Consider the following 11,613-nt stretch of genomic DNA (forward strand, 5'->3'; position numbering starts at 1 on the left):
AGTTTAATGGGACTAAATCAGGGGGCCCAGATAATCTTCATCCAAGAATATTAAAGGAACTGGCACATGAAATTGCAAGCCCATTAGCAAGAATTTTTAATGAATCAGTGAACTCAGGGGTTGTACCGTACGACTGGAGAATTGCTAACATAGTTCCTATTTTTAAGAAAGGGGAAAAAAGTGATCCGAGTAACTATAGGCCTGTTAGTTTGACATCTGTAGTATGCAAGGTCTTGGAAAAAATTTTGAAGGAGAAAGTAGTTAAGGGCATTGAGGTCAATGGTAATTGGGACAAAATACAACATGGTTTTACAAAAGGTAGATCGTGCCAACCCAACCTGATCTCCTTCTTTGAGAAGGTAACAGATTTTTTAGACAAAGGAAATGCAGTGGATCTAATTTACCTCGATTTCAGTAAGGCATTTGATACGGTTCCACATGGGGAATTATTAGCTAAATTGGAAAAGATGGGGATCAATATGAAAATTGAAAGGTGGATAAGGAACTGGTTAAAGGGGAGACTACAACGGGTCATACTGAAAGATGAACTGTCAGGCTGGAAGAAGGTTACTAGTGGAGTTCCTCAGGGATCGGTTTGGGACCAATCTTATTTAATCTTTTTATTACTGACCTTGGCACAAAAAGTGGGAATGTGCTAATAAAGTTTGCAGATGACACAAAGCTGGGAGGTATTGCTAATACAGAGAAGGACCGGGATATCATACAGGAAGATCTGGATGACCTTGTAAACTGGAGTAATAGTAATAGGATGAAATGTAATAGTGAAAAGTGCAAGGTCATGCATTTAAGGATTAATAACAAGAATTTTGGTTATAAATTGGGGCCACAGCAGTTGGAAGTAACAGAGGAGGAGAAGGACCTCGGAGTATTGGTTGATCATAGGATGACTATGAGCCACCAATGTGATATGGCCGTTAAAAAAGCTAATGCGGTCTTGGGATGCATCAGGCGAGGTATTTCCAGTAAAGATAAGGAGGTGTTAGTACCGTTATACAAGGCACTGGTGAGACCTCATCTGGAATATTGTGTGCAGTTCTGGTCTCCCATGTTTAAGAAGGATGAATTCAAACTGGAACAGGTACAGAGAAGGGCTACTGGGATGATCCGAGGAATGGAAAACCTGTCTTATGAAAGGTTTCAGAGTAGCAGCCGTGTTAGTCTGTATCCGCAAAAAGAACAGGAGTACTTGTGGTTCCTTAGAGACTAACAAATTTATTAGAGCATAAGCTTTCGTGGGCTAAGAAGTGGGCTGTAGCCCACGAAAGCTTATGCTCTAATAAATTTGTTAGTCTCTAAGGTGCCACAAGTACTCCTGTTCTTTTTGTCTTATGAAAGGAGACTCAAAGAGCTTGGCTTGTTTAGCCTAACCAAAAGAAGGCTGAGGGGAGATATGATTGCTCTTTATAAATATATCAGAGGGATAAATATCAGGGAGGGAGAGGAATTATTCAAGCTTAGTACCAATGTGGACACAAGAACAAATGGATATAAACTGGACATTAGGAAGTTTAGACTTGAAATTAGACAAAGGTTTCTAACCATTAGAGGCGTGAAGTTCTGGAACAGCCTTCCAAGGGGAGTAGTGGGGGCAAAAGACATATCTGGCTTCAAGACTAAGCTTGATAAGTTTATGGAGGGGATGGTATGATGGGATAGCCTAATTTTGGCAATTAATTGGTCTTTGATTATTAGCAGGTAAATATGCCCAATGGTCTGTGATGGGATGTTAGATGGGGTGGGATCTGAGTTACTACAGAGAATTCTTTCTTGGGTGCTGGCTGGTGAGTCTTGCCCACATGATCAGGGTTTAACTGATTGCCATATTTGGGGTCGGGAAGGAATTTTCCTCCAGGGCAGATTGGCAGAGGCCCTGGAGGTTTTTCGCCTTCCTCTGCAGCGTGGGGCACGGGTCACTTGCTGGAGGATTCTCTGCACCTTGAGGTCTTTAAACCATGATTTGAGGACTTCAATGGCTCAGACATAGGTTAGGGATTTGTTACAGGAGTGGGTGGGTGAGATTCTGTGGCCTGCGTTGTGCAGGAGGTCAGACTAGATGATCATAATGGTCCCTTCTGACCTTAAAGTCTATGAGTCTATGACTATAACCTGTAGACTATTTCTAAAAGAACTCTTTGCAACTACAAGCTCATCATCTCTGCTATGTATCTGGACTTCAAGAATTGAACTCATGTCTGTATGTATATTGATCTTTTAACCAACACTCTCTTTCTCTTTTCTTTTTAAATTTTTTTTAGTTTAGTTAATAAGAATTGGTGATAAGCATGTATTTTGGATAAGATCTAAGTTATAATTTGACCTGGGGGTGTGGCTGGTCCTTTGGGATCAGGAGAACCTTTTCTTTTATATGATGGAACAAGATTTTCAGAAATCTTCATCATATTTTGATGTGGGTACCTGGATGGAGGGCTGAGGCTGGGTACTTTAAGGAAACTGTGTTGTTTGGACTTCTGAGTAACTGGTGAGGTAATACAGAAGCTGTTTCAGGCTAGCTTGGTAAATTGGAATATTGGAATATCTGCCAGCTTTTGGGGTTTGTTCGCCCCATTCTGTTTGCTGTTCATCCTATTTGAATGACCTCAGCTGGCTTCTACCGGGACCACTGTCACAGGGCCAGTCAGCTGTTTGGTGAGAATCTACTGGGCCAGAATCTCTGCTGTGATCAGTTTCCAGTTACAGATCCTCAATTCTATGTCCCAGCTGCAGCACAGGTTACAGCAGCCTGGGAGCTGTTCTAACTTGCACCAGCTACGAAGGTCCCCAAGGAAGAGTCCCCCGGCTGGGGATGCATGCTAGCTACTCCTCCTCCCACCTCTCTGTCCAGGACACTCTCTGCACTGTTTTGTTGGCTCTACACCCATTGGGGACACCCCCACACTAGGGATTTCCTCAGATGGAGAGTTACAGGCTTCCTGTGCTCCCCTTGTGCTGGCTGAGTGGTAAAAAGGGAGTGGAGCAGGTCAGAGAATCTGGTGTGGGCATCTCTGATCTGAGTCCCCCTCATTTCCAGCTGGGATTCAGAATTTGTCACTCCTGCCATCAGCCAGTTTCTCCTTCTGCGCCTGCTGCCCTGGGGGAGACTCCCCTGGGTTTTAAGAACTTTAGGTTTCTTACCTTTCTCTCTTTCTTCTCTGAGTTTTTCAGCAGCATCTCTGAGATTGAGCTGAATGAAAACATCTACGGTTACATCTACTGCAGTCTCTGCACCATAGAATTTCATCAAGAGGTTCTTAGTGTCTATTTTGTCGGCATTCTCCAGCTGACCTCGGGGGATGGTACCCTTCCCCTTAAAGTCAGAGTGTGATAGTTTGTCTCTAAATCTTTTGAAGTCATCTTGAAGAAGGTTGTCAAAGGCACTTACAAGCAGGTCACTGATGCTGCTTTGGTTTTCCATCACCAGTATCGGGGGGGGACGGGACCTAAAATACAATGTAAAGTCCCATTATTAATAGTTAATATGGAATAACAACTGTAATTCCCATGTAGAGGAAATAAGTGTAGCCTAGTGGTGAGAGCAGGTCACTGGGGCTTATAACTCCTCAGTGCTTTTCCTCACGAGTTATTCACTGGATAGCTAGTTTTGTCTTTCTGTGCTTCAGTTTCCCTATCTGTAAAATGGGGACAATTGTGCTCATCTAAATCACAGGGGTGTTATGCAGCTAAGTTACTGTTTGTAAAGCCAGTTGCAGTTTTAGGATGAAAGGTGCTAGAATAGTATTTAGCATCTGAATGGATTTCCAAACCCTGGGGTGAGGATACCTAAATTAGAAAATAACCTAGCACAGTCTAGAATCTGTGCATCAGATTCTGGAGTATCAGGCCCTGTGTCCTGAGAACCAGTGCTGGCTTGGAATTGAATGGATAAACTACAACTACTTCAGATTAAATTTACCCCATTCCAAGTCAAAATGCAGGGAGTGATGAATTTACCATTAGCTAGAAAGCTACCAGTTAGATTTGTTTGATTTGTTTCTCTCAGTTTTCTCGGGGCTCAAACACAGATGCACACACAAAAAATCTAGGAGGAAGAACAGAAAAGCTTTGAGCAAATGGCTATATCCTCAATAAAGAAACTAAAACATCTCCAATTAAAACTGATCTTCAATGCTTCCTTGATTTTTATAACAGGCCTCATACAACGGCATATTGCCCAGTCGCTGCACAAGGACGTCAGTTAGCGACTTCCCTCCACTCATCATGGGATATTAGGAAGGATCTCAAATGGCAAATTAGAGGATTTAAACTAAGATGTGCATCATTTATTTTATTTTTTCTTTGTTGAAAAATTAATGGCATGTGTAGCCCTGTAAGGCACAGAGAGCAATACACAGCGTCATGCAGCTATTGGCATCATAAAGTTGCAGGAGCAGCTAGAAAGACGCAATTATAAAAACAAAAAATATTTTCATGTAACCAGTTAAATGGGTTTTGTTCAAGTGGTTTCATGACCTCAGGACTGTAGGCAGCAAAGAGGAAGGAGCTGTGGGGAGGCTACAAACCTATGACTGGAGGTGAGGTTTTCAGGGGCCCGCTCCTAGAAAAATCTGAAATACCAAGTGCAAGAGCCTGCATTTTAGGTGATTTTAAGGCAATGCCAAGTCTCATAGATTCATAGATTCTAGGACTGGAAGGGACCTCAAGAGGTCATTGAGTCCAGTCCCCTGCCCTCATGGCAGGACCAAATACCGTCTATACCATTCCTGATAGACATTTATCTAACCTACTCTTAAATATCTCCAGAGATGGAGATTCCACAACCTCCCTACGCAATTTATTCCAGTGCTTAACTACCCTGACAGTTAGGAACTTTTTCCTAATGTCCAACCTAAACCTCCCTTGCTGCAATTTAAGCCCATTGCTTCTTGTCACCTCTGGACATGTCTGCCCCACTCACGCTCTCTCTCTCCATCTCTCATGTGCGTTGTGGAGAGATTCAGACCCCTCTGGCAACCCCGACATGCTGCTCAGACTCTCACCCCCACAAAAAAGGAGAGAAAACAAACAAACAGAGTGCTTATTGTTTACAGGGGAAAGTGGACCAGTCAGTGGAGGTGGAGCAATAGACAAGGGATAGGGGGCACAGGGAAAATGGGGAGGGAATGGTGTCTGCTTAGGGCTTAAAACAGGGGAAAGGGACTGGCTGAGTGTCCTGAGAGCAGAGCTGGAAGAGAGCAGAGCTAAGGAAACCCCAGAGGTGGTGAAAATCATCTTAGTGCTGTGTAAATCTTTACACTCTGGGGGAGAAAGTGTTAACTGATGCCCGGGCTTTCTTAGTTGACACTCAAAGCTTTTAGAGGAATGTGGAGGTTGTGTCCTTTGCACTTAACCCAGCAGTGATAACACGAAGCAGTCGGGTTCCAAATAACGGTTCTGACCCAGGGGCTAACTTGAAAAAAAAATGTTATTTTTGGAGGAGTGTGTGAATGAGAGAAGTTTGGTCACTGGCAGGTAGCCCTGTCAAAAGGAAGCCCCGTCATTACTGCTTCTGAGGCACCCCAGGAATGTGCTCACAGTCACCAATAAGAGCGCTGGTGCAGCAAAGTTCCTTGGTTGAGCTGGAACAAACCCTTGTGTCCCAGAAGGGCTGCTGCAGCTTTTGTTGGAACATAAATTTTCAGTTTTGATCAAAAATGGGAAATAACTTTAAAATTCCATTTTTAAAAATTTGAAAGTGGCCCACGACTGAGAGATTCCTGTAAATGTGTGTGAAAAAGTTGGGAATTTGTGGCATCTGCAATTCTTTAGTCAGAGAGGTAAAACAAAAGTGAGGCCGTTGGGTCAAAACTTTCAAAAGGAGCTTTTTAAAATGTTTCCCCTGAACACATTGCTAAATAGTTTAGGGGGGGAAATTATAAAAAATGCCAATTGCTTAGGGAGAGGCACTGAGTTTTGAAGATGGAATTCAGACAATAAAGTGCACAGCAAAGGGACTGAAATGCTGTTTTAAGTGTTTTTCTGAATCCCAACTTCCTCCACACGTTTACATTAGGACTACAGTTTTATTTTTCCCATACGTAGATCTGCAAAGATGTTTGCAAACTAGAGCAATATTCACAACACTTTTCTTCCTTAAGGTTTAAATACAAGACATGTACCTGGAGATTAAATAAAGACACAATTATGAGTTTACAGCCACTCTATTTCTAGGAGAAAACAAACAGCTCAGACCTCCTCTTCTCTCCTAATAAGAGATTTAGAATTTCTTCATAAAGCTGTATCTAATATGATTTAGTTCAATTGAAATATAACTCAGTCTGTGCTTACCGTGCATCTCTGAAGAGAGCTGGTTTGGGGTGAATTCGACTTTTAAAATTCACCCCCAGAAGGAAGCTTGTGGCTCACAACTGTCGCAACAGAAAACATGTTCACATTTACAAGCAGCCCCTGTTTCCTGTCTATTCACTCAGCTTGAAATAATTTCACCTTGATTTTATCAATAAGCTGGGAAAGTTCTGTTCCTCTTCTGTGTTTTCTTCATGGTGCTCCTTCTGCAGTGCAATAGGATGAATTTCACCACCAAGACCCTTCTGGACTGTGTACGTGTAGGAAAAATAAGGGAGGATGGGAGTAATTAGCTTGTGACACAGGGACATGTCTACACTGCAGCTGGGAACATGTTTCCCAGTGCAGGTAGACAGACGTGCAAGCTCTGCTCAAGCTAGTGTGCTAAAAATAGGAGTGTGGCCATGGTGGCATGGGCAACAGGTAGAGAGATAGCTGCCTGAATATGTACCCGGGTTCTTGGGCAGGATTGTTCTCGGGTGCTAGCTCAAGCAGAGCTGGTGCGTGTCTGAATACCTGCATTGGGAATTACAGCTCCCAGCTCCTGTGTAGACATGCCCAAAAAAGTGTGTTTCTTTTGGGCTAGCTGTACATGTTTGGTCACTAATGTAAGCTTTTGTGCTTTCAGTTCAGTGACACGGTGCAGTCAGACTGTTGTCAGTGGCTGTGCAAGTGAAAAAGAACCCGAGAGGTTGAAAAATGAGAGGAGCAAAACTGCCATGGTTGACCCTGACTTGGCCAGGCTATGGTCTTAAATGAGCCAAATACCTTCAACCACAAACAGGAAGTGGGCCAAGCACCTGTCTGCATCATCTCTCAGCCTCCTAGACTTTGAGGGCAGAAGGGACCATCATGATCATTTAGTCTGACCTCCTGCACATTGCAGGCCACAGAACCTCACCCATCTGCTCATGTAATAGACCCCTAGCCTCTGGCTGAGTTACCGAAGTCCTCAAATCATGATTTAACAACTTCAAGTTACATCGAATCCACCATTTACAGTAGGTTAAACCTGCAGGTGACCTGAGGCTGGGATGAATGGTACAAAGCCATCAGTGCGATGTGCACACAATGTTTGTGTGAGGAACAGGGGCAGCAGCTTGTCGTCATTTGTCATAGACCCCCCCAGCAGTAACAAGCAGCACTAGAGAGCCAGCATTCCAGATGGAGGCACACTACAGCCCTTATTCTGCAAAGTCTTACTTATATTTTAAATATAAGCATCAGATGGAAACTGAGAACAGAACTCATTTAGACCCCAATCCTGCAAAGGTTTCTATGTACACGCTCAACTTTATGCACTTTAACCCCCATTTTTTCATGTTCTCTGTATATATATATCTTCCTACTGTATTTTCCACTGCATGCATCTGATGAAGTGGGCTTTAGCCCAGGAAAGCTTATGCTCAAATAAATGTTTTAGTCTCTAATTGTCTACACTACGAGAGTAGTTCGATTTTACTTAAATCGAATATGTGGAATCGATATTGCAAAGTCGAATGTGTGTGTCCACACTAAGGACAGTAATTCGACTTTGTGAGTCCACACTAACGGGGAAAGCGTCGACATTGGAAGCGGTGCACTGTGGGCAGCTATCCCACAGTTCCCGCAGTCCCCGCTGCCCATTGGAATTCTGGATCGAGCCGCCAATGCCTTCTGGGTAAAAAAATGTGTCGAGGGTGCTTTTGGGTAACTGTCATCATCCGTCCGTCACTACCGCCCTCCCTCCCTGAAAGCGCCGGCGGGAAATCAGTTCGCGCACTTTTCTGGTCAGTGACAGCGCGGACGCCACAGCACTGCGAGCATGGAGCCCGCTGCGACCATCGCTGCAGTTGTGTCCGTTGTCAACGCCTCGCAGCTTATCATCCACCTTTCCCAGAGGCAGATGCAGATAAATCAGGCAAGGAGGCTACGGCACCGCGGTGAGGACCTGAAGTCTGAGAGTAGCACAGACCTGTCAGAAAGCACGGGACCCCGCGCCGAGGACATCACGGTGGCAATGGGTCATGTGGATGTTCTGGAACGGCGATTCTGGGCCCGGGAAACAAGTACGGACTGGTGGGACCGCATAGTGCTGCAGGTCTGGGATGAATCCCAGTGGCTGTGAAACTTTCGCATGCGGAAGGGGACTTTCATGGAACTTTGTGAGTTGCTGTCCCCTGCCCTGAAGCGCAATGACACCCGGATGCGAGCAGCCCTGACTGTACAGAAGCGAGTGGCCATAGCCCTCTGGAAGCTTGCAACGCCAGACAGCTACCGGTCAGTCGCGAACCACTTTGGCGTGGGCAAATCTACCGTGGGGGTTGTTGTGATGCAAGTAGCCAATGCAATCGTTGAGGTACTGCTCTCAAAGGTAGTGACCCTGGGAAACGCGCAGGCCATCATAGATGGCTTCGCCGCGATGGGATTCCCAAACTGCGGTGGGGCTATAGATGGAACTCACATCCCTATCCTGGGACCGGACCACCAGGCCAGCCAGTACATCAACCGAAAGGGCTACTTTTCAATGGTGCTGCAAGCACTGGTGGACCATAGGGGACGTTTTACAAACATCAACGTCGGATGGCCGGGCAAGGTTCATGACGCTCACGTTTTCAGGAACTCTGGTCTGTTTAGACGGCTGCAGGAAGGTTTTTACTTCCCGGACCATAAAATAACTCTTGGGGATGTGGAGATGCCTATAGTCATCCTCGGGGACCCAGCCTACCCGCTAATGCCCTGGCTCATGAAGCCCTATACTGGCGCCCTGGACACTGAAAAAGAACTCTTCAACTATCGGCTGAGCAAGTGCAGAATGGTGGTGGAGTGTGCTTTTGGCCGTCTCAAGGGGAGATGGAGAAGCTTACTGACTCGCTGTGATCTCAGCGAAACCAATATCCCCATTGTTATTGCAGCTTGCTGTGTGCTCCACAATCTCTGTGAGAGCAAGGGGGAGACCTTTATGGTGGGGTGGGAGCTTGAGGCAAATAGCCTGGCTGCTGATTACGTCCAGCCAGACAGCCGTGCGATTAGAAGAGCCCAGCGGGACGCGCTGTGCATCCGGGAGGCTTTGAAAGCTAGGTTCCTGAGTGAGCAGGGTAACCAGTGACTTTTCAGTTTGTGTACAGAGAAGCTGAACCTGCCCCCGTTTCTTTACCCATTAAATGTTCAGTATCCTCTCCAGTTACATACCCCGTTCCCCCCCTTCCAACACACGTTTAAAAATAAAATCACTTGAATTTTGTTAATGAACACCGTTTTCTTTATTACTGTTTTCGTGGGAAAGTGTTGAACCTGGGACGCAGACTGTGGTGGGGAGCGGGTGTAGTGTAGTGATGCAAATGACGCTTCTAAACTCCAGGAATGACAGGCTCCGCAGTGGTGGACTGGTGGTTTCAACGGAGCCTGCCACCCCTCCTGTTCGGGACTCTGTGTGTGGGGGGGCTATGTGACTTTGTGGCAGGGGGAGGACGGTTACAGATCCCCTGCTGCGTGGCTCTGTGATCCAGGATAAGGACCGCTGCATAAGATCTGTAACTGCCCTCCCCCGCCACAAAGTCACAGAGCACCCACCACCCCCCACAGAACACTAAAACCGCCTCCCAGACTGACCAGGGTAACTAGTGACTGCAATGTGTGTGTGCCCTGCTGCTGAACCTGCCCCCGCCTCTGTACCCTGGTAAAGGTGACTGTCCTGTCCAATTACCAACCCCATTCCCCCACTTCAGACAGACTCTCCTCTAAAAGAACATGATGGAAACAATAATTAACTGAAACGTATTTTTTATTAGCAACTACACATGAAACTGGGGGGTGAAACTTGGACGGGGGCTTGGGTGAGGCGGGAAGGAAAGGACTTGTCAAATTTTGGGGAATGAGAGCCTTCTAGTATTAGAGCAGTCTGCAGGGGTGGAGTGAGAGTTTTCACGGACTCTGCCGCTCCTCTTTCTTTGGACTTTGGGTGAGGGGGGTATGGGATTTGGTGGCGGGGGAGGGCAGTTACAGATAGACTGCAGCGGGGCTCTGTCCTCCTGCCTCCGGTCCTGCAGAACATCCACAAGGCGCCGGAGCGTGTCCGTTTGCTCCTCATTAGTCCAAGCAGCGTTTGAGTCGCCTGCTGGTCTTCCTGCCGCCACCTCTCCTCCCGTTCCATGTGTGATCGGTGCATTTGGGACAAGTTCTCCCTCCACTGGGTCTGCTGTGCTGCCTGGGCTCGGGAGCAGCCCATAAGTTCCGAGAACATGTCCTCCCGTGTCCTCTTCTTCCTACGCCTAATCTGTGCTAGCCTCTGGGAGTGTGATGCCAGGCTGGGTTGGGAGACAGTCGCAGCTGTGGGAATGGGAAAAAGGGAGTGAATTCCTCAGAAAGATAAATTTAGTTGTGAACAAAGAACATAGTCTTTCTCTGTGAACAAGACCATGCACAGCACCTATCACATGCGCACTCAGGACAAGGTCGAATTTTCGGCCTTCGCATTCAAGCCTGGGGTCTTGCAGTGCAGATCAGAGAAGCGGGGCAGGACACTGGAATTTGTGTAGCAGGCCGACATGGTAAGCCTTAGACTTGTGGCTGCTTAAACTTTAATAGTTGCACTGGCCTCCTTTCACATTGAAAGCAATGCCAGTCCCTGCTGCCAGCAATCCGGCAAGCATGAACTCTGCCCCTGTCCCACCCCCTCGCGGCTGTCCCAAGGAAAGATCCCTGTATGCTGCCCCTCTCCCGCCTCCACCGCGTGGCTGTAAACCGCCGGTTACATTTCTGTAAAGGAACAGGCAAGCAGTCCCAATACTAACATTCCCCTACCTAATTCAAAGCAGGTCATCATGAGCGACATCACTCTGATGAGGATTTCAGAGACGGAAAAAGAAAGGATGCTTCGGGAAAGCCTGCAAAGACCAGGGCCGTATGCCGCCATGCTCTGCAGGGCAATGATCCCGGAGTACTTGCTTGTCTCCTGGCGCAGAAATGTTTCGTACTATGGAGGACCCAATAAGGCCGCTCTCCCCAGGAACCTGATGCAAAGGCTTTCCAATTACCTCCAGGAGAGCTTCGTGGAGATGTCCCTGGAGGATTTCTGCTCTATCCCCGGACATATAGACCGGATTTTACTGTAGCTGCACTGGCAGGGACTAAACGGTAGAGCGGCTTGGGCAGAACAATCATGCTAAACCGGACATTGTTAGATTTTTTTCAGTAGTTGCACTGCCAGGGACTGAACCGTTAAGGGCCTAGGGCAAAGTAATCATGCAAAACCCATTGTTAATCTTGTTAATATTCCTGTTCTGTTAAAAATAAATGTTTACATGTTTAAAA

The 11,613-nt window shown here is 46.4% G+C and overlaps 1 protein-coding gene across 1 annotated transcript in view; it reads right to left on the reverse strand.

Annotated features, from left to right (window-relative positions):
• Positions 1–3,433, reverse strand: part of LOC112117582 (NACHT, LRR and PYD domains-containing protein 3-like) — a 475,696-nt gene extending 472,263 nt beyond the window's left edge. The window contains exon 1 of the mRNA XM_026650507.1: positions 3,154–3,433. Within this exon, the coding sequence (XP_026506292.1) occupies positions 3,154–3,433 (280 nt within the window). The remainder of the gene's footprint in view (positions 1–3,153) is intronic.
• Between the last annotated feature and the right edge of the window lie 8,180 nt (positions 3,434–11,613).

The sequence above is a fragment of the Terrapene carolina genome, unplaced genomic scaffold (assembly GCF_002925995.2).
Source record: "Terrapene carolina triunguis isolate 2854851 unplaced genomic scaffold, T_m_triunguis-2.0 Scaffold90, whole genome shotgun sequence".
Classification (NCBI taxonomy): Eukaryota; Metazoa; Chordata; order Testudines; family Emydidae; genus Terrapene; species Terrapene triunguis.